General features: G+C 55.4%; 3 protein-coding genes across 11 annotated transcripts in view; 1 reads left to right on the top strand and 2 right to left on the bottom strand.

The window, feature by feature from the left end:
- PI4KA (phosphatidylinositol 4-kinase alpha) overlaps positions 1 to 3,461 on the top strand; it is a 74,856-nt gene extending 71,395 nt beyond the window's left edge. The window contains exons 49-55 of the mRNA XM_074356737.1: positions 288 to 392; positions 483 to 608; positions 773 to 893; positions 1,051 to 1,210; positions 1,703 to 1,792; positions 2,280 to 2,363; positions 3,125 to 3,461. Of these exons, the coding sequence (XP_074212838.1) occupies positions 288 to 392; positions 483 to 608; positions 773 to 893; positions 1,051 to 1,210; positions 1,703 to 1,792; positions 2,280 to 2,363; positions 3,125 to 3,176 (738 nt within the window). The 3' untranslated portion in view covers positions 3,177 to 3,461. The remainder of the gene's footprint in view (positions 1 to 287; positions 393 to 482; positions 609 to 772; positions 894 to 1,050; positions 1,211 to 1,702; positions 1,793 to 2,279; positions 2,364 to 3,124) is intronic.
- Positions 3,462 to 9,260: 5,799 nt separating this feature from the next.
- TMEM191C (transmembrane protein 191C) lies at positions 9,261 to 13,761 on the bottom strand. Of its 9 annotated transcripts, XM_074356753.1 has the most exons (10): positions 12,081 to 12,436; positions 11,833 to 11,956; positions 11,586 to 11,636; positions 11,400 to 11,477; positions 11,133 to 11,189; positions 10,992 to 11,051; positions 10,786 to 10,850; positions 10,631 to 10,703; positions 10,391 to 10,431; positions 10,063 to 10,295 (listed from the first exon to the last, which is right to left on the bottom strand). In XM_074356753.1, exons 1-10 carry the CDS (start codon positions 12,233 to 12,235, stop codon positions 10,091 to 10,093), a joined length of 909 nt encoding a protein of 302 aa, XP_074212854.1. In that variant the 5' UTR covers positions 12,236 to 12,436; the 3' UTR covers positions 10,063 to 10,090. The 9 variants fall into 9 exon arrangements, with proteins under 9 accessions (XP_074212845.1, XP_074212847.1, XP_074212851.1 ...); XM_074356744.1 differs by lacking the exons at positions 10,992 to 11,051; positions 11,133 to 11,189 and adding an exon at positions 13,714 to 13,761 and having other exon boundaries at positions 9,261 to 10,295; positions 11,400 to 11,636; positions 11,833 to 12,466; XM_074356746.1 differs by lacking the exons at positions 10,992 to 11,051; positions 11,133 to 11,189 and having other exon boundaries at positions 9,261 to 10,295; positions 11,833 to 12,438.
- LOC105069369 (transmembrane protein 191A) lies at positions 12,649 to 12,966 on the bottom strand (the record flags this gene model as incomplete). The annotated part of the gene is given in 3 exon segments (XM_010955481.2): positions 12,649 to 12,809; positions 12,870 to 12,915; positions 12,917 to 12,966. Coding segments are annotated over 3 exon segments (246 nt in total), but the record flags the coding sequence as incomplete, so codon positions are not given.
- Positions 13,762 to 18,614: the final 4,853 nt, after the last annotated feature.

Genomic DNA, 18,614 nt, shown 5'->3' with positions numbered 1-18,614 from the left:
AGGGGCTCACTGAGGGGGGCAAGCTGGGGGGGCTGCCCATCTCTCTACAAGGCTCCGGGCGCACTTCTCACTTGAATCTCATGCAGAAACAGGAATCTTTGATCCCATTTGGTTCAGGTGCCTCAGAGTAAATCAGGGCTTTCTGGCAAACCTTCAAAGGCCTCTCTTGTGGGCCCTGCAGCCTCCTGCTCACTGGGGCCTCCCCCTTCCTCCCTACTCGGTGGGCAGGGCTGTGGGGGCTGGGTGAGCCGGCTGACCACCACCCCCAGCGTCTCCTTGGTTCCCAGGACATGCTGGCCCTGCAGATCATCGACCTCTTCAAAAACATCTTCCAGCTGGTCGGCCTAGACCTCTTTGTCTTCCCGTACCGGGTGGTGGCCACTGCCCCCGGGGTAAGTCCCCCCAGCAGGAGCCCAGGCGCTGCTCCTCGGCCCCCAGCCAGGCAGTCCGCCCACAGACTGGCCTCGGCCCTTCCTCCCTAGTGTGGAGTGATTGAGTGCATCCCCGACTGCACGTCCCGGGACCAGCTGGGCCGCCAGACCGACTTCGGCATGTACGACTACTTCACGCGCCAGTACGGGGACGAGTCCACCCTGGCCTTCCAGCAGGTGGGCAGCCCCGTAGACCTGGGGGACCCCCAGCTAATTCGCGAGGGTGGGAGGGGCCCCTGCACCCCCAGGTGCACCCACTTATCACTCCGCTATCGAGGTCCAGCTTGCTGACGGGGGTGCAGGCCTGGGGCGCCCTGAGCACCCGCCCTCTCCCCCCACAGGCGCGCTACAACTTCATCCGGAGCATGGCCGCCTACAGCCTCCTGCTCTTCCTGCTGCAGATCAAGGACCGGCACAACGGCAACATCATGCTGGACAAGCAGGGCCACATCATCCACATCGGTCCGCCCTGCCCTCCCCCCAGAGTCCCCTGTCCTCTCCCCGTCGCTGCTCCCATCCAGCCCCCTCCTTTCCCTCTGTCCTCCCCCGGGGCCCCTGCTTTCTCCTCCTGCTGCACTGCCAGCTGACCCCCGCACGGTGGCCCTTTGGGGTTTTGCAGACTTCGGCTTCATGTTTGAGAGCTCGCCAGGTGGCAACCTGGGCTGGGAGCCAGACATCAAACTGACAGATGAGATGGTGATGATCATGGGGGGCAAGATGGAGGCCACGCCCTTCAAGTGGTTCATGGAGATGTGTGTCCGTGGCTACCTGGCTGTGCGGTGAGCCGTCCGTCCACTCTTCCAGCAAGGCCCGCCCACCTGCCCCTCAGAACCCTTGGGGGTCACGCCAGGCCCTTGGGGGACGAGGACATGGGAGGCCACCCGAGGGCTCGCCTTCCTGCCTCATCTCTGTGCCTGTGCATGTGCCAGACTAGGCCTTGCCTGCCAATACCTCAGGCCTCTCTGGGCACCCACCTGGCCCCTTGCCCCAGCCTGAGCCCCTGCAGCCCCAGGCTGCACGCCAGGGCCTCCAGTCCCAGCCTAAGGATGTCACATGGCACCTGGACTCAACTGGAGTTTGCTGGAGCCCGCGAGGTGCCCACATGGTTCCCTGCAAGTAGTGGGTCACCTCAGCTGGGGCCGAAGGCTGGACCACACAGCCTGTGCAGGGGGTCTGCGCCAAAATCCAAAGGTTCCCAGAGCCACATGTAAGCACACGCTGCACGGACGGCAGGCAGGACCACCTGCTCAGGCAGCCTCTCCCCTCCCCAGGCCCTACATGGACGCTGTCGTCTCTCTGGTCACCCTCATGTTGGACACGGGCCTGCCCTGCTTTCGCGGCCAGACAATCAAGCTCTTGAAGTAAGTACTGGGCCAGCCCGCAGGCCACTTGGGGGCAGCTGTCCCCTCGAGACGCCAGTCTCTCAAGCACTGGTAACAGTGACTGGGGGCTGTCCTTGGGGCCTGGCACAGACGGGCCTGGGTGAGGTGCTGTCACCAGGCCTCCTACTAGTGAGGTGCCTGGGCTTCTGCACCACGGCTGCAGCCCTACCCTAGAGCCCCACGTTTCTCAGGGAAGCAGTGTCTGTGTCTGGGCCACTCGGCCTGGGGGAGCTGAGAAGGGGCTGGAGCCCTCTAGGCCAGCTGGGCACAGCATCCCCACCAGCAGCCAAGCCTGGCCCTCACAACACTGAGCCCAGAGGGCGCCCTCCCAGGGCCTGACCCTCAGCTGAACAAATTCCTGCAGAGTGCAGCCCACAGGCCAGACCACGTCCCTCAGAAAGGGCAGCCTGGAGGGACCCCTGGGTGGAGGGGGTGAGGGGGTCCTGACATGGCCCTTCCCCGCCAGGCACAGGTTCAGCCCCAACATGACGGAGCGAGAGGCTGCGAACTTCATCCTGAAGGTCATTCAGAGCTGCTTCCTCAGCAACAGGCAAGTCACCCGCCCCGTCCTCCGTTCCCGTTACCTGCTTTCACCAGGGCCACACCTGGGCTGGGTGACAGGGTGCTGCTGCCCCGCGAGTACTTGGACTAAGCGCCCTGAAGGGAGTCCCACAGAGCCACGGGGTGCTGGCCTAGAGGGGGCTGAGGCCTGAGTCCAGGAACAGTGCCCTCCCTGCTGAGCTGGGAGGCCCAGGGTCTCCTGCCCGCTTCAGCTGCTGCAGGGAGGACAGCAGGACAGCCCCCGTTCTGAGTGCCGAGGGGGACCTGGAGTTTTCAAGGATGAAAAACTGGGGAGATGTGATTCTAGCAGGTGGGCAAGGGAGGCCGCCCTCATGGGAGTCAAGGCCCTGGGAGGTGCAGCGGCTCCCGGCCTGCACCCTGGAGACCGGCACTGGCCCTGCTAGGAGGGCTCAAGAGGCCAGCCTCCCCGGATGGTTCTGCTGGTGAAGGGAGGCAGGCGTGTGGCAGGGTGGAGGGGCACAGTGACTAGGGGGTAGGGGGTCCTACAGAGGGGCCCCAGGACCAAGGGGGAAGACCGCCCACCTGTGGGGCCCACTGAGCGAGCAGGAGACAGGGCAGCCATGGGTGAGGGAGCGTCCCCGAGAGAGGAGGGCTGGCAGGGTGGACAAAGGTCTGTGATTCTGCCCTTGGCCCCCAGGGAGGGCAGCGGGGAGACACCCAAGGCCCAGGAGTGAGGGGCCACAGGCCGGCCCCTGCCCCTTACAGCCCTGTTCCCTCCCCGCCTCCCAGGAGCCGCACCTACGACATGATCCAGTACTATCAGAACGACATCCCCTACTGAGCCCCCAGACCGGGCGCCACGCGCAGCTGGCCTCCCAGCCTGGGACACGCGGGACCATGCCCCGCAGAGCCTGGTGGCCCGCCGCCTCCCCCGGCGTCGCCCACGCGTGGCCGGGACGACAATCAGGGCCAGGCTCTGCTTGGATGTGATGATTTTTGCACTGGACACATTCCCTACCGGTTTCATTTCAGAGGTACATGAAGTATTTTCTTGTGTATAAAAAACAAAAATTATATTCAACTTAAGATTCAACCAACGTGAATGAAATAAAAACAAAAAACCTGCTGCGTTTTGTGTCGACTCCTCAATGCACATCCAGCCAAGGGGTGATTCCTGGACAGGCTGCGGGCAGTGGGTCGGGGCCAGGACGACTCGGCCTGGCCCAAGGGGCCCAGAGTACGTGCTTCTTCCCTGAACACGCTCAGGCTCCGTCCGCCCGTCTCCTCTCCTCCAAGTCGGCTCCAGGTTCCCACCCACCGCCACCAGCCAAGGACCCAGAGCTAAAGACGCGATGACACAGAACATCTAGCAGTGAGGCACCCGGAGTCGGGTCAACAGCAGGTGTGACGCAGGTGAGGAGGAAGCGAGTCAGTGAAGGTCTGAACCAAGAGCCAAGTGTGAAGGAGAGGAAGGTGAGTGAGACGCTCCAGGCACCCGGTGGGGCTCCAGAGTCGGCGACAGACACACTCAGCTTCCGCAAGTGCAGCGTGTATAAACATAAAGAAGCTTCTGCACCAGAAAGGACACCGTGGGCAAAATGAAAAGATGGCCTGTGGAACAGGAGACGGTATCTGCACCCCTGCGCCTGCGAGGGCTTCACTTCCAGAGCGTGGCAACAGCTCAGTAACAAAAACCCAACCAAAAAGCGGGCAGAACACCTAAACCGACACGTCTCCAAACAAGACATACAGGTGGCCAGTAGGCACGTGAAAAAATGCTCAGTATCACTAATTATCAGAGAAATGCAAATCATAACTACAGTCACCGCACACCAGGCGGGGATCACACGCGTGGGTGAGCAGTGAGACTGAGCTGTACGCCGAGCACAGAGATGCACTTGTGGGGAGGTGGAGCTCCGTGGTTAGAGCGTGAGCTGGGCGTGGACAGGGTCCTGGGTTCAAGCCCCAGTACTGCCTCTTTAAAATAAATAAATCTAGCTCTCCTCCCACCAAATAAATAAATGTGTTCCTTTAAAAAAAAAAAGAGAGAGAGAGAGATGCACTTTTATTTAAATAAGAGACCTGAGATGAAAAGAAAAGAGTCACTGTCATCACGTGATTGCACATTTATGAAGCAGAACCTGGCAGAATTCAGGCGGAAAGGCCCTAGGGGCTGGTCCAAGTCAAACGCTCTAGGTCATTTGCGGGGGTGGGGTGGTCAAGCAGAAAGGAAACCGCAACACTGCGTAGCTTCCAGGAGAAAGAGCTGACAGGTGGAAGGGGAGGAGCGGAAGGCGTGCAGGACAGACACGGCATAGAACAGTACAAATGATTCACACCCAGCAGAACTGATTTCGGAGACTTGGACAGGAAGCTTGTCAAATTGGCTCTAAAATGAAACTCAGTCAAATGCCACATGCAAGGTTCCGGCAACGTGGCAAATCACACACCCTGAAAAGTGGGAAATGCTACTTACTCTCCTGGGGAGAAAGTCTAAACCCATTAGCTGACAAGAAAATGAGGTCTCTTTAGAGACTCAAAACAAAATGAAGTTTAAACTCTCAAAAAAAAAAAAAAAAAAAAAAAAACAGCTCCTCTTTCGGTGACACAGGAGACAAAAAGACCAACCCAAGAGCCTGGCACCTCTGAGGGGTTTTGGGGAAGTGCGGTCCACGCTCGGGACAAGGGTTCCCGAAATGAAGCTGGTCTGAGAGCAGGCACCTCCCTGACGTGAGCGTCTGATGCTCAGAGGTGACACTGACACTGACAGCTGTCCCCCAGACAAGGCGGTGTATCTGTCATGGCTGCTGTTCAGCTTTCGGCACTGGAGGGCCCAGCCAGTCAGGCTGTGAAAGGAAACAGCTTAAGAGTCTGGAGGAGAAATAAAGCTGGGAAATGGCACTTGTGTGCATGAAAATCCAAAGTGACCTATGAATGTACTCTGTGGTGGAGGTCCAGGGTAAAGGCTAATATACAAAAGTCAGTCGTGCATGTGTGTACATGTATCTCATAACCCAAAAAACGAAATGGAAACAGTACCATTTACAACTGCATCCCACAGCATCAAACACCAGACGTAAATCTAATGAAAGATTCATAAGAAATACTGAAAACTGCACAGGCTTAGAGAAAGAACATCTAAACAAACAGTAAAGTATTCGCAGACTGGAAGACTCAACATTATACAGATGTTTGCTCTCCCCAAACTGATCTGTAGTTTCACTGCAAACGCCAATCAAAATCCCAGAAAGTTTTGGAGTGGAAATTGGCAAGTCTAAAATCTGTATGGGAACACAAAGGTCAAAATATAGCTATGTGGATCTTAAAGAAGACCCACAAACCTGTGTATCAAGACTTGTCCTTAAACTACAGTAGTTTAGACAATGTGATGTGTTGGCTCAGGGGAGGACAAAGGGACAGTGGAGGAGGTGACATCCAGGGGACACACTGACATACACGCAGATGCTGCAGGGCAGTCGGGGAAAGATGGTCTTTGCAATAATGGTATTGTATTGAGTACAGACAAATAACTTAATCATACGGTCTGCCTCACACGAGACATAAAAATCAACTCCAGGTGGACTGTTGAAGGTAAACTTTAAAAGCTTTTAAAAGAAAATACAGAAGAGAATGTCTTGATGACCTCGGGATACACAAAGACTTCTTGAGCAGAACCAAAAAAGGCACTAATTATAAAGGGGAAAAAATTAACTTGAACTATATGAAAAGGCATGCCACAGACCTGGGAGGATATTTGCAATGATATATATCTGTTCAAAGGACTTATATCCAGAATACACAAAGAACTACTAAAAATCAGACACAATTGAATAGAAAAATGAACAAAAGACCTGAACAAACATTTCACAAAGGAGATTGTCCAAACAGCCAATAAACATAACAAAAGGTGTTCAACTTCATTAGTCATCAGGGAAATGCAAATTAAAACCACAGTGTGATACCTACCCACCCACATGTGTGCCTGAAATATAAAGTCAGATGACATCGAGTGTTGGGAGGAAGCGGAGCACCCGGAACTCTGACGCTGCTGCTGGTGTGCCCGCTGCTCCAACCACTTCAGAAACTCAAGTGTCCGGGAAGGCCGAGCATCTCATCCCCAGCAGTTCCACTCCCACACGTGTACCCAGCAGAAGTACGAAATCCGTGCCCCAGGACACACGAACAGGGATGTCCTGAGGTCACTACTCCTAACAAACAAAACCTGTAAATGACCAAAATGTCCCTGGACGAGAGGTCAATCATCGTGGTTGCTCATGCGGAAGAGAACTAGGCAGTAAAGGACATAAAGGAGCAAGTACAGCAGACAATGAGGTCGACCCCTCTGATGCTTGGCTGGAGAGCCAGACACAAAAGGTCCTCCCTGTGTGATGGCATCTGAAGTCCAGGAAGAGGCACACTTACTTGCTGGTATTCGAACCCAGGACAGTTTCGAAGGAGGGAGGCACTGGGAAGGAGGGGGGAACCGAGGCGCTGGCACCCTTCTTACTCTACGAGAATTCACTGAGCCGCGCACACTGACCACTCCTGCGTCTTTCTGTGCTAAAAAAAAATTACTAAGGTGTCATTTTTTTCATCATAAAGCCAAAATGGGTATAAATGTATAAGGAAGAAATAATGCCAACATTACACAGAAAAGAGGGGAGCGAGCACACTTCCCAGTTCATTTTTCACGAGGGCAGCAAAGCCCTGATATTAAGACAAGGATGTTCCAAGAAAATGAAACGATAGAGCAGTATCCCTCTCACGAACACAGATGCAGAAATCTTTAACTAAAAATGAGCAAACTGAGCTCGATGTACGAAAAGGACATCGTGACCGAGTGGGCCTCATCCCAGCAATGCAAGGTTGACTTAAGATGCAGTTGGTGTCCTTCACATGAACAGACTTGAGAAGGAAAACCAAAAGGCCATTTCAGGGGGAAGAAAAAGTACTGGACAAAATCCAACACCCATCCATAATGATTTTAAAAAAAAGTCAGCAAACTAGAAATAAGAGGACACCGCGATCTGATAAACATCTCTAAGAAAAACTCACAGTTAACATCTTCGTGATGAAATACCAACGGTGTCCCCTCTAAGATCCCGAGCAAGATGAGGGTGCCCATTCTCACCACTTCTAATCAGCATTGTACTGGGTGTGGCCAGGGATACCCAGACTGGGAGGAAGGAGAGAGACTGCCCTGCTTCACAGATGATAAGATTGTGTATAAAATCCCAAGGAAACTACAGAGAAGTTAAAAGAGCTAATAAGGGAGTAATTCAGCAATATCACAGTTTACACAGTCAATGTAAGGCAATGGGTTATATTTCTACGCACACAGAACAGTTGGAAAATAAAACAAAAAAAACCTATACCACATGTAATAAGGCTCAGAACATAAAATCCCTAAGGATAAATTGAAAGTCGCACTAGACCTCTGCACTAGAAACACACAACACTGAGAGAAATTAACATCGGAGAGAGACATGTCCTAGACGTTTCTCTACAAACTGATCTTTAAATTCAGTGTGATCCCAACCAAAATCCCAGGCTTTTTGTGGCAATTGACAAGCCAAATGTAAAATGACCACAGAAATGCAAAAGATCCTCCCAGTACAAACCCTGCTAAGTCCCTGAGTCCGCAGCAGAGCAGAGGCTGGGACTCGTTAGTAACCCACAAATGGGGGACACTTCCCCCCCAAATCCAGGATCCACATAGGAAAGTGAGTTGTTGCCCAACGTGTGGACGGCAAAAGAGCACCAGGAACAGAGAGACACACCCGGGACTACTCTCGCCACAGATCTCAAAGCTCAAGTGGCTCCTGGAAAAGAGCTTTGAAAAAACTGAGGAGCCCCTGCGAGCCTACATGTTTAAGAGGAGCAAATAGTCTACAGCAAAGAAAATGCACCTGGCCCTCAGATACCAAAAATATTCTCAACTTTGGTCATAAATGTAACTGGAAGGCAGCTATGCTCACCACTGTACCAACGACTTCTCATAAATGTAAATGAAAACTACCCTGATGTCCTTTTTCCCCATCAGACGGACCACACATACCATAGGCAATGCTCTGGGGAGGGGGAGGGCCCCATGAGGGCGGGAATGCCACAGGGAAACCCAGAAATGAGGGGGGATCTCACACTATCATGCGTGTGGTCACCCTTGCCTCACAGTCCCACTCTGAGGCTTGGAGCTCAAAGATCTCTGGCAAAATACAAAAAGACGTTTGCAAAAGGCTCCACGCAGAGGTAGCAGGGGACCACCCCCATCACTATGGTGACTGGTGTATGACACGACCACCCCTCAACGCTGCCTGAAGGAGTTGTTGCAAGACGCTCAAGAAGCCTGAGTGCGGCGGCGCTGTGCTGGCGGGAAAGGGGAGGGTGACTGTACACAGTTGAATTATTAAGGGAAAAAAAGAGTCCTGAAAAAAAAAATCAAGTGTTTGTCCAAGAGAATGGAGGCAACAGGGTCGAGGGCACGGAAAAAAAGCTAGGCTTCCCGAAGATATCTTGTTTTATGGATTGACTTTGTAATTATAAATTAGAAAAATTAGAGAATACAATGTGTAAAACTTGAAAGTGAAAAAAAAATCACACTCATTAGGATGGCTATTATTAAAAAAGAAAGAAAAAAAGACAGAAAACAGCTAATGTCGTGGAGGATGTCCAGACGCTGGGTGACGCCTTATGGAAATTCCTTTTAAAAAATAAGCAGGATTATCATATAATCCAGCATTTCCACTTATGGATATATATATACCCCAAAAGAAGTAAATGCAGGGACTCATATTTCTACACCCATGTTCACTGCAGCATTATTCCAAAAAGTGGAAACAACCCAAATGCCCATCTATGGATGAATCCATAAGCAAAATGTTATAATGACCAGACAAACTAAATGTTTACACCAATGAAAAGTATCTAGAGTATGAGACTATCTTTATGACTTCCAGGCAAGAATGGATTTTCTTAGGACACAACGCACAATTCTTAAATGTGATAAAACTGATACAAAGCCCATAAAGTTAACCCAAAAATGACTAAAGAACACGTAGAAATCAATAAGAAAACTATTTCATAAAGGCCAGAGCAAAACCCCATGTATCTGTGCACCAGAGATTCACCCAGAGCAAGTTCACCACGAAAAAGGTAAATAATGAAAGCAGAGCACCGTCTGCATCAAAGTGAAACTAGGTCCATCTCCCTTAAGCGGTACACTTCACCGAAAGACAACGATGCCCGCGAAGACCGAGGCGGTGAGCGCGCACGACGACGGGAGGACGCCGGCGGCCCGGCACCGGGGAACAACGAGAGGCGCCTCGAGACCCAGAACCACCATGCGGACTTTCGCGGGGACCCGCCGGCCAGCGCCGCGGGCTCGGCTCGCCTCGCCAGCGGGAGACCAGGTTTAGTAGCGATTCGGCCCCCTTCCGAGTGGGCGGCGGGGCTACGGGAGACGAGGGTTCGGCAGCCTCTAGAGACCAAGGTCCGCTGGACGGGGGGCGTCGCCCACTTGGCCCGAGACACACCACACCCCCGCCCCGGCGTCTCGAGTCTCTCTCGCAGCCGCCCCTCCCCTCTTTCCCTCCGGCGTCTCCCAACTACCACCCCCGCGTCTCCCCGCCTCCACCAGCCCGACCTCTCCCCCGACAACCTCTTCCCCTTCTCCCCTCTCCCCACAAATCTCCCCGCGCCTGCGCCCAAAAAACACGCGGGAGACTGGGTGCAGGCGGCCGCGGCCGGCGTGATGTGCTAGGCAGGCAGCAGTCCGCGCGGGCGCAGCTCCAGCAGCGGGGCCAGCGTGTAGCGCAGGCGGCGCAGGGCGGCGTCCGAGCCAGGGCGCGCGAGCCCGCGGCGGAGGGCGGACGGGTTCACCAGCGCCAGGTAGAGGAGCGGCAGTGCCAGGACGCCCAGCGGGAGCAGCAGCAGCGTCTGCAGCGCGCCGAGCGCCCACAGCCTGCGGACCGAAGACGCACCGGCAGACGGGACGTGACGGGGCACGGGACGCGCCCCAGACCCCAGGCCCGCGCCCCGTGCCCGCCGCTGGCTCACCTGATGCCTGTCGCTCCCGCGCCGCCGAACAGCCGGTTCTCCTGCGGGGAAAAGGGAGCGGCGTCCAACCCAGCGCGGAGGCTGGGGCATGACGCCGTTGGATCTGGGCCCGTGAAGGGGCGGGCTTCATCGGTGCGTGGCTCAGCGCGGCGTGGTACTGTGGGGGCGTGGCCCGCGTGGTGGGTGGTCCCACGGGGCAGATCCCGGAGCCAGCCCGCCCCCGCCTGGGCCCGCGCTCACGCAGTCCGCCTTGGCCACCTCCTCCATAAGCGACCCCGCGCAGTCTTGCCCCCGGCGAGGCTGTGAGTCGCACCTGCACGGACAGACATCGGAATGGGCTCTCTGTCCGGCCCCCACATTCACCCCACCACACCCGGCAGTCCTAACCCCCTTACTGCTCCAGGCCGCCCCGTGAGGCGTCCAGCGCAGCCGCCGCCTCCATCACCTTCCCCTGCAGCTCCTGGAAGAGGGGGAGTGAGGCCTCACACCGAGGAAGACCTCGGTGGGGCCGGGGCGGGCTGCCTCAGCTCCGGGGAGGAAATGGGTGGAGGCCCCAGTGGGGTCTGAGGTGAGCGGCTCTCAGAGCGGACGGGGGCGGCACCTGCAGTACTCCGCTCTGCTCCTGGAAGCTGGCCCAGGCCTCCTCCATTCGCCGTGCGCTCTGATGCGGGGAGCGCTGATTAGACTCATCCCTCTCCACCCTCCTGCACCTGCCCAGACCCGGCCTCGGCTCCGCCCGCACCTGCCGCAGGGCCTCCGCCTGCATGGCGTGCTTGGCCTCCACCAGCTCCAGTTGTTTCTTCCGGAGTATCCAGTGATGTCAGGAGCCCGGCACTCACTGCACCCACCGCGCCCCAACCCACCTCGAGCCCTCAGGACCCCGCCCCGGCGCCGCGTCAAGGTGTTCATGGCCCTGCCCACGCCCCGCCCGCGTGCCCAGGCCCCGCCCCCAGTCTGTCAAAGCCCTGCCCACGCCACTGCTCCGGCCCTCGGGGCCCCGCCGAAGCACCTGCAACGCCACCATTTGGGTCCCGAGCTGCTGTTCTGCGCGCTGCTGACTCAGCTGTTCTCCTCCGTAGTAGAAGAGCTGGGGGTGGCGCTTGTGAGGGCGGGGCCTTGGCTGGGGGAGGGACCGATCCTGGGAGGTAGAGGTGGGAAAGGGGCGGGGCTTCCCAGGGGAAGCAAGAGATTGTACCTGACTTGACAGCTCCTCCCACTGCTCCTGCAGCTGCAGGTTTTGTTGCTCCTGCGGGCAGGATCGAGGGGGCGGTCCGGGCCTCTCCGAGGTCCCCGCCCCCTCGGCAGGCCCCGCCCAATCCAAGGCCCGCCCTCTCACCAGGCCACACCCCTCGTGGCCCGCCCACTCGGCAAGTCCCTGCCCTGCGAGAGGCCCCTCCCGTTTTACAGGCCCCGCCCCACCACAGCCAGGGCCCCTCCCCCACCAGGTCCCGCTTGCGCTGCTCCACCGCCTCCAGCCGACCGCGAACCCGCTCCGCGCGCTCCCGCGCCGCTTCCCGCGCCTCCCCGCACAGGGCCCGCGCCGCCTGGCTCCGCCGCCGCTGCAGGCTGCAGAGGGAAAACTGAGGTCCCGCGGCCCTGGAACTGGGTGGAGTCGAGAAGCCCCCTGGGGCCACGCCCGGAAGCCGGCCGCTCCCTCCCGGTGCCCGGAGGCGGCCGAGCAGCCGTGCACCTGCGCTCGCGCTCGCTCAGGTCCTGCAGGCGCGCGGTGAGGCTCTCGCTCTCCGCCTCGAGCCCGCGCACCAGCTCCTCCAGCTCCTGCTTCCTCAGGCGCCCGTCGCGGTTGTCCTTCTGCAGCTGCAGTAGCAGCTCCTGCGCCTCGGCCATGGCCCGGCTCTGCCCGCCCCGCCGCCCGGGCCCCCCGGCCGCGTCACAAAGGGCGCACACGGGCCGGCGGAACGCGGGGCCACTTCAGAACCGCCGCACAAGTGCCACGGCCGGACCACGCAGGGCTAGTGGGTACTCACCTCTGAAGCAGGAAGGTGAGGCGGGCTTGTTCCCCGGCGCTGCGGGGGCACTGCCAACTGATCGTCTCTCTTGTGGAAAGGAGATCAGAATCTGTAACATATTCACGTCTTTTGACCCAGTGATCCACTTCTGGGCACTTATTCCTGGAAGAAAATTTTAAAAACCACAGTGCATTAAGTGGTTCATTGAAATGGTTAGTTACAGTCATCACCAAAAGGAAACAACAATAATTATTTAAATGAGGTATTCTAGTATTATGTGGCATGCAAAGACATGCTGATGTCTAGTGAAAAAAAGAATATGATTTAGCATTTATGCTAAAATAACTAAGATTGTAAAGTACATGGGGAAGATCTTTAAAGGAAACAAGAGAAAGACAAGCTATTTCATTGTTTGGTGAAATTGTAGGTAAACTTGTCCTTTTAAAATCTACCTATCTTTGGCCGATTTCAATTATAAAGCTGGATGCAAAAATCCTAAATAATTAGCTAACCAAATCCAAAGGGGTATAAAAAAAAAGGTACATGGAAACCAGGCAGTTTCTTCCAGAGACTGTTCAAACTCAGAAATTTGATGTCATTCACCACATGGACAAAAGAGACAGGACACCATCATTTCAGTTGTGCATTTCAACAGATGTGGAACACGTGGCTGAGCTCCACATCTGTGGATAGTTCAAAGAGGGAGAGTAAGGGACTCAGACCTGATGAAGGCTACCTGGTAAAGATGTACAGCAAACATTACAGCAAGGAGGAAGTATAGCAGCCTTCCCTTTAAGGTTTTTTTTTTAATCTAAATTTTTTTCCTTAACTGTTTTTGGGGGGGTGTAATTAGGTTTGTTTGTTTGTTTGTTTATTAATGTAGGTACTGGGGATTGAACCCAGGACCTTGTGCATGCTAAGCACATGGTCTACCACTGAACTATACCCTCTCCCCTCCTTTAAGGTTTTAAGAAAAGAGAATGACCCTCTGGCTAAAGGCTAACAGTGCTGGTGGACCTACAATGAAGCAGGAAGCAGAAATAGGAAAATCTGAAGAGTATGCAGATACAGTTGGTCTCCTACCCTAAAGCTACCTGCTCCCTTTCCTTCTTGCCAGAACAAGCCCCTTAGTGTTCTCCTTCCCAAAGGCTTGCTCTTGTCAGGTGCCAGGCCTGGCCTATCCTAGCCCCAGGTGTAAAGCAGGGCTTGGTCTAAAGCCACTATGGTGTTTGTCTTGCTGCCTCGTAGGATTCTGCCTGTGAAAGTCAGGAGAGGAAGTCCACTGGGTGGGAGTTTCTGGGAGGTCTGCCTCAATATAAAAAGATGGGGGGAGGGGATATTAGCTTTATTGCCTACCTGATTTGTCTGCATGTGATGGCTGGAACTGCTGCAGCCACCTTGTAAACATGAGGGCCCTAAAAGAGGAAGTCAATTAGCACACTCACAGGTGTCTCTTTAGATGTTCCCTCACCTCTCATGAGCCAGAACTAGGGCACACACTCATTCCTAAAGCAAATAGGAATGCAACCAAGACAAAGGTGGGTGTTGAGATGGGAAGAAACTGGGGTACCACTGTGCTGCCAGGCTAGCTGCCACCCTACCCACAGTCCTGGCTGCTGTTCCTGGTGCTAAGCCTGGGATGGTGGAGGCCTGGCCCGGGCAGGTAGGAGGAGGGGCAAATGTAAGTGCAAAGCTCCCCACAGTTCTGTGCCTTGAGGCTGGGCTCCAGCCTCTGTGCCTCAATTTCTTCACCTGTAAAGTGGGGTTATTACCAGACTCTCCCTCGTAGGGCTGAGGCGGCCCATGGTTCACATGGCTAGGGCACTGAGCACCGAGCCCGGCACCACTGCTGACTCCAGTGCTGGGCACTCCCTCTTCACTGCTGGATGTACAGCCCTGGACCATGGCACTAAGCACCTGAGTCCCGAGTCCAGATTGAGATGTGGCCCCACAAAGAACCATCTCATTGATAATTTTTATATCAATTACATATTGAAGTATTTTGAGTATACTGGGCTGGATGAAACATTCAAATCTGTTCCACTCATTTCCTTTTACATTTTCATGTGGCTCCTAGAGAGAGTATTTGCTGACAACTCTACTGGAGGCACTTTGATCAGTCGTGTTGGGCAGCCCTGTGCCCTTGGAGTCCCCCACAGCCACTTCCCACTGCCTTGTCATGTCCCCACGACCCCCACCACCCACGCTGGGTAGGTATCATGATCCCATTTTATGGTTAGGGAAACTGAGGCTCAGCAATGACAGCTAGCCAGGCAGGGGCAGCCTCCACCCTGTCTGAGTTGGAGAGAGAAGCTGGGCACCCCCTCTGGGGTTACTGCAGCTGTGGAGAATGAGCTGAGGGGCCCTTTGACCCCTCCCCACCCACTTGGTCCCCTAATGAAGCCCGGGGGCCAGGCCGGGTGTGGGCAACAGGAACCATGGAAACAGACCCCCTGGCTGCAGTGCCTCTGCCCTTTGCTCTCAGTGACCCGCCAGAAGCAGCTGCCTGTCTTCCCACTGGTACATCTCTGCCCCTCCCCCAGGACTCAGGTTCAAGGTCCTTCTCTCTGCGGGCCCCACTCCCCTAAGCTGGGTAGGAGCAGCCTTCCAGGGTATCCACCAGGGCAACACCATGAGGGCGGGGGGACAGGGCACAGCCTAGGAAGGGCTCACCCACCACCCTGCACCGCCCTGCCCTAAACTTCTGCGTCCTTTGGTACTTTTGAAATTTTGGTTGATTATCAACAGCCCAACATGTGTAGGCTACATTTTTCCCCAGCATTTCTGAATGTTCAGGCTTTGTGAAATTTATGAACTTGTGAACATTTTCAAACATATAAAACAGCTGAGAGAATTTTCAAGCAACCCGCATAACGCCAGTGCGCACACTCCTCAGCTGCCGGCTGTGTGAGCGCCCTGCCTGGAGGGGCAGCTCTGCGAGTGCCACCGCCCGCGTCACCAGGCCTGGGTGCGGGAGTTTCCCATTCTGTGCACAGTCTCATGAGAATATCCATGTGGGGCTAGGCGCTCAATAAATGTCCCAGTCAGAGACAGAACAATGATAAAATCTGTGCCTGTGGTGCAGAGCCCTGTTTTTTGGATTTGAAACATTTTTTCCCGGATCACAGAAAACAGATTTAAGTAAACTGAGAGGTGTCAAATAGCAGCACAGGGTCCTGCACATGTGGGCCCTGCCCACCAGCCATCACTCTCCAGTCCAGACACCCCAAACCCGCCTCAGTCCATTAAACAGACCATGTGCTTTCATGGCTCCAAACTCTGCATATGCTGTTGCCTACACATGCAGCAGTATCCCCGAGCGCTTGGTTTCCGGGGTCCTGTCTGACACGGCTCTCTGTGCACCTAACAGTTAGACATCCCGTCACTGGGACAGATAGATGACGAGCTTTCTTTCCTTCTCTCTCTCTCTCTTTTTTTTTTAATGGAGGTACTGGGGATTGAACCCAGGACCTCATGCATGCTCAGCATGCGCTCTGCTACTGAGCTATACCCTCCCGCCACCAAGAGCTTTCTTATTTGCTCCTTTTTGCAAACCTAGGGATGTTTTGTTTTTTCCCAGTCGACATCTGTTGCTTTGGTAAGAAAAATAAATAGTTGTAATTGAAGGAAGAAGGATGCCAGGAAGGTGAAACTACCCCCAAATGACGGCATCTGGACAAGGACCCCTCAGCCCGAGGGCGGCCATCCCAGCAGCAAGCGGAGACTCCCTGTTGGTCTCCAGCACAGGAGGGTCCAGTCTCAAGTGGCACTTTTGGAAGATGGGCCCCCGGCCACCTATGTGACCAGTGCCAACCAGCTCCCAGCTTGCCCTGTGGGGAGGCCCCGGGGCTCGCCTGAAGCCGGGCCCCCTGGACAGAGGTGAGGTGGCCCCCGATCCCCAGGGTTCACCCAAAGGAGGCAGACCTCGGCCTCCTGGTTAAAGACCCTTGTCTGCACCGGGAGACGAGGGGAGAGAGCCAGCATTCCAGCTTTGCTTCCTCGAGTCACAGCCCCTCAGAGAAACAGCCACTTCTTGGTTTTCCCTGAGACACCTGCTGGCTGCAGTCCGCCGGGTGACCCATGCTCTCCTTTCTGTCCCCTTGGGCCCCGGGCTGTTCCCCACCTGCAGATCTCACCCAGGGTCCTGGGGTTCAGTCTCTCCGAACCCCACCTCAAGTGGGGACTCCCTGCCCATGCAGCCCCCTGGAGCCCCATCAGGGGCTCCTGACACCCCGCACGGCCGCTATGGCCCATCAGTTAGTCCTGCCCCCTAAGCTGTTGCCCTGGAAACCTTGATGCCCCCTTGCACCCTTTCTCCGGCCGGTGCCCACACCTGGGACTCTTCCATCGCCCATCCCTGCCCTACCTGTCCCTCCACTTCCAAGCTTGTAAATGGAGATGTCACCTACCCTGCCAGGACTGTCTCCAAGAGTAAGCAAGCTGCTGTCTGCAGAGCACTTGAGACGTTACTGGTACACATACAGCAAGTGACACAGAAGTGCTTGCTAAATAGGTTTAAATACAAAACGAAGTCTCCAACTTCCGACCTCTTCGGGCCAGGCCATTGCTCTGGACTGGATCATTGCAGCACCCCCAAATAGCCTACTCTCGCCCTGTATCCCCACAGCAGCCCAAGGACCAGCCCGGCTCCCAGGGCACAAATCCAAATCCCCACATGACCTCCCTGGCTGGGCACAGCCCGGAACCTGCCTCCTGCTGCTCCTCAGACACGCCTGCCACAGGGCCTTTCCACTTGCTCCTCCCCCTGCCTGGCCTCTCCCCTCAATTCCTTCAGGCCTCATCCCAACCCCAACGTCAGCTTCCCGGGGACACACTCCCTGGCAACATCCCACCCTGAAACTCCCTCCCGGCAGTGTGGTTCTCAAGCTGCCGGGATGCATTTTCCAACTGTCTCCATCACCTTCTTCACTGTGAAAGGAGCCTGGCTGGGACGGGGCCTCGCACATCGCCTCCTACCAGGGACAGAGGTGGTCGGCGGCTCCCTCACGCTGCTCTTGAAGGCTGTGGTCTGCGTCCCTGACAGTGGACAGGCTTTGTGGGGACACGGGAAGACCAGCTCTAAGGGCTCGTGCTGACAGCCCACTGGCACGACAGAGAAGGGGGATTGGGGACAGCACTGCCCACTTCCCCAAGGCCCAGGGACCACTGCCTGTAGAATCCCAACGTGGGCAGGTTTTAGGGCCCCCTGGCCAGGTCCGGTGTCTCCTGCGCCCAAGATGGAAACACTGTCATCTTCCCAACCCCTCCACAGTTACCACAGGCTCCTGGTGGCCACGACCCACTGCACCATGCACCTCTGCTGCGGCCTGTGGCCAAGGCAGCAGCAGTGTGGACATGTGATAAGAGACGTCGTGGAAGGACGCACTTTGCAAAATGGTCCCCATGTTAAGTCCAGTTAACATCCTAAACCACAGGAACCAAAAAAACCTGCCCTGAGCAAACTCTGTAATGTCCCCAGGTGCCCCTTGAGGCAGGGGTGGCCTCTCGGAACCAGCAGCAGTAACATTCGATGGCACTGAGACCTTTAAGAACATGCCTGGCACCCCCGGGTTTGGGAAGGAGCCAGCCACCTGCTTCCTTTACATTTAAATTCAGAAAAGGTCCTTGCAGAAGGCCCATGGGAAACATTTCCCAAAATACACAGCTTTGGGGACACCCCCTCAGGCGTGAAGACGGGCCAGTCTCTGGCTCACTCTCCCTAGCCTTTCCTCCGCATCTTTCCCTTTTTCTTGGGACTGAGGGAGCTCTTTTCCTACCCCACCCCTTTTGTTGGCTCAAACCTCCCCACCCCCCACCCTTCCCCCAGCACAAGACTGAGAACCACCGGGGTCAGATAGCTTTTGGAAAGAGTAATGTTTTAAACAAAACATGTTAGAAAACAGCGGTCCCTACCACTCAAACCCCCATCCTTGACCTCCACTCACAGAATGACTCCCTGACCAGGCCTGACTTACTCAGCCGTGTGTGGGACACTGTCTCCTTCCCTCCATCACACCTGCTAGGTGAGTTTGACGAAACCCACACACCTTAGGGAATGGTTGGATTGGTTCCAAGCAGCTTTTTAGGGCCTCATCCTGATAGGAACAAACTGCCAAGGTCACCCAGCATTTGAGGAAAGCATTTAAACTTAAAGACTAGGATAAAAACAAACCAAAAGTGGATCCAAAAGGCATCTAGATACAATGCAAGAAACAGAAGAAACTGTCCAAAAATTACAATTTCCTTAGCAATCACAG

The sequence above is a fragment of the Camelus bactrianus genome, chromosome 32 (genome assembly GCF_048773025.1).
Source record: "Camelus bactrianus isolate YW-2024 breed Bactrian camel chromosome 32, ASM4877302v1, whole genome shotgun sequence".
In the NCBI taxonomy this organism is placed as follows: Eukaryota; Metazoa; Chordata; class Mammalia; order Artiodactyla; family Camelidae; genus Camelus; species Camelus bactrianus.
Note: the sequence above shows the minus strand (reverse complement) of the source record. Positions and strands in the feature narration are given on the sequence as shown.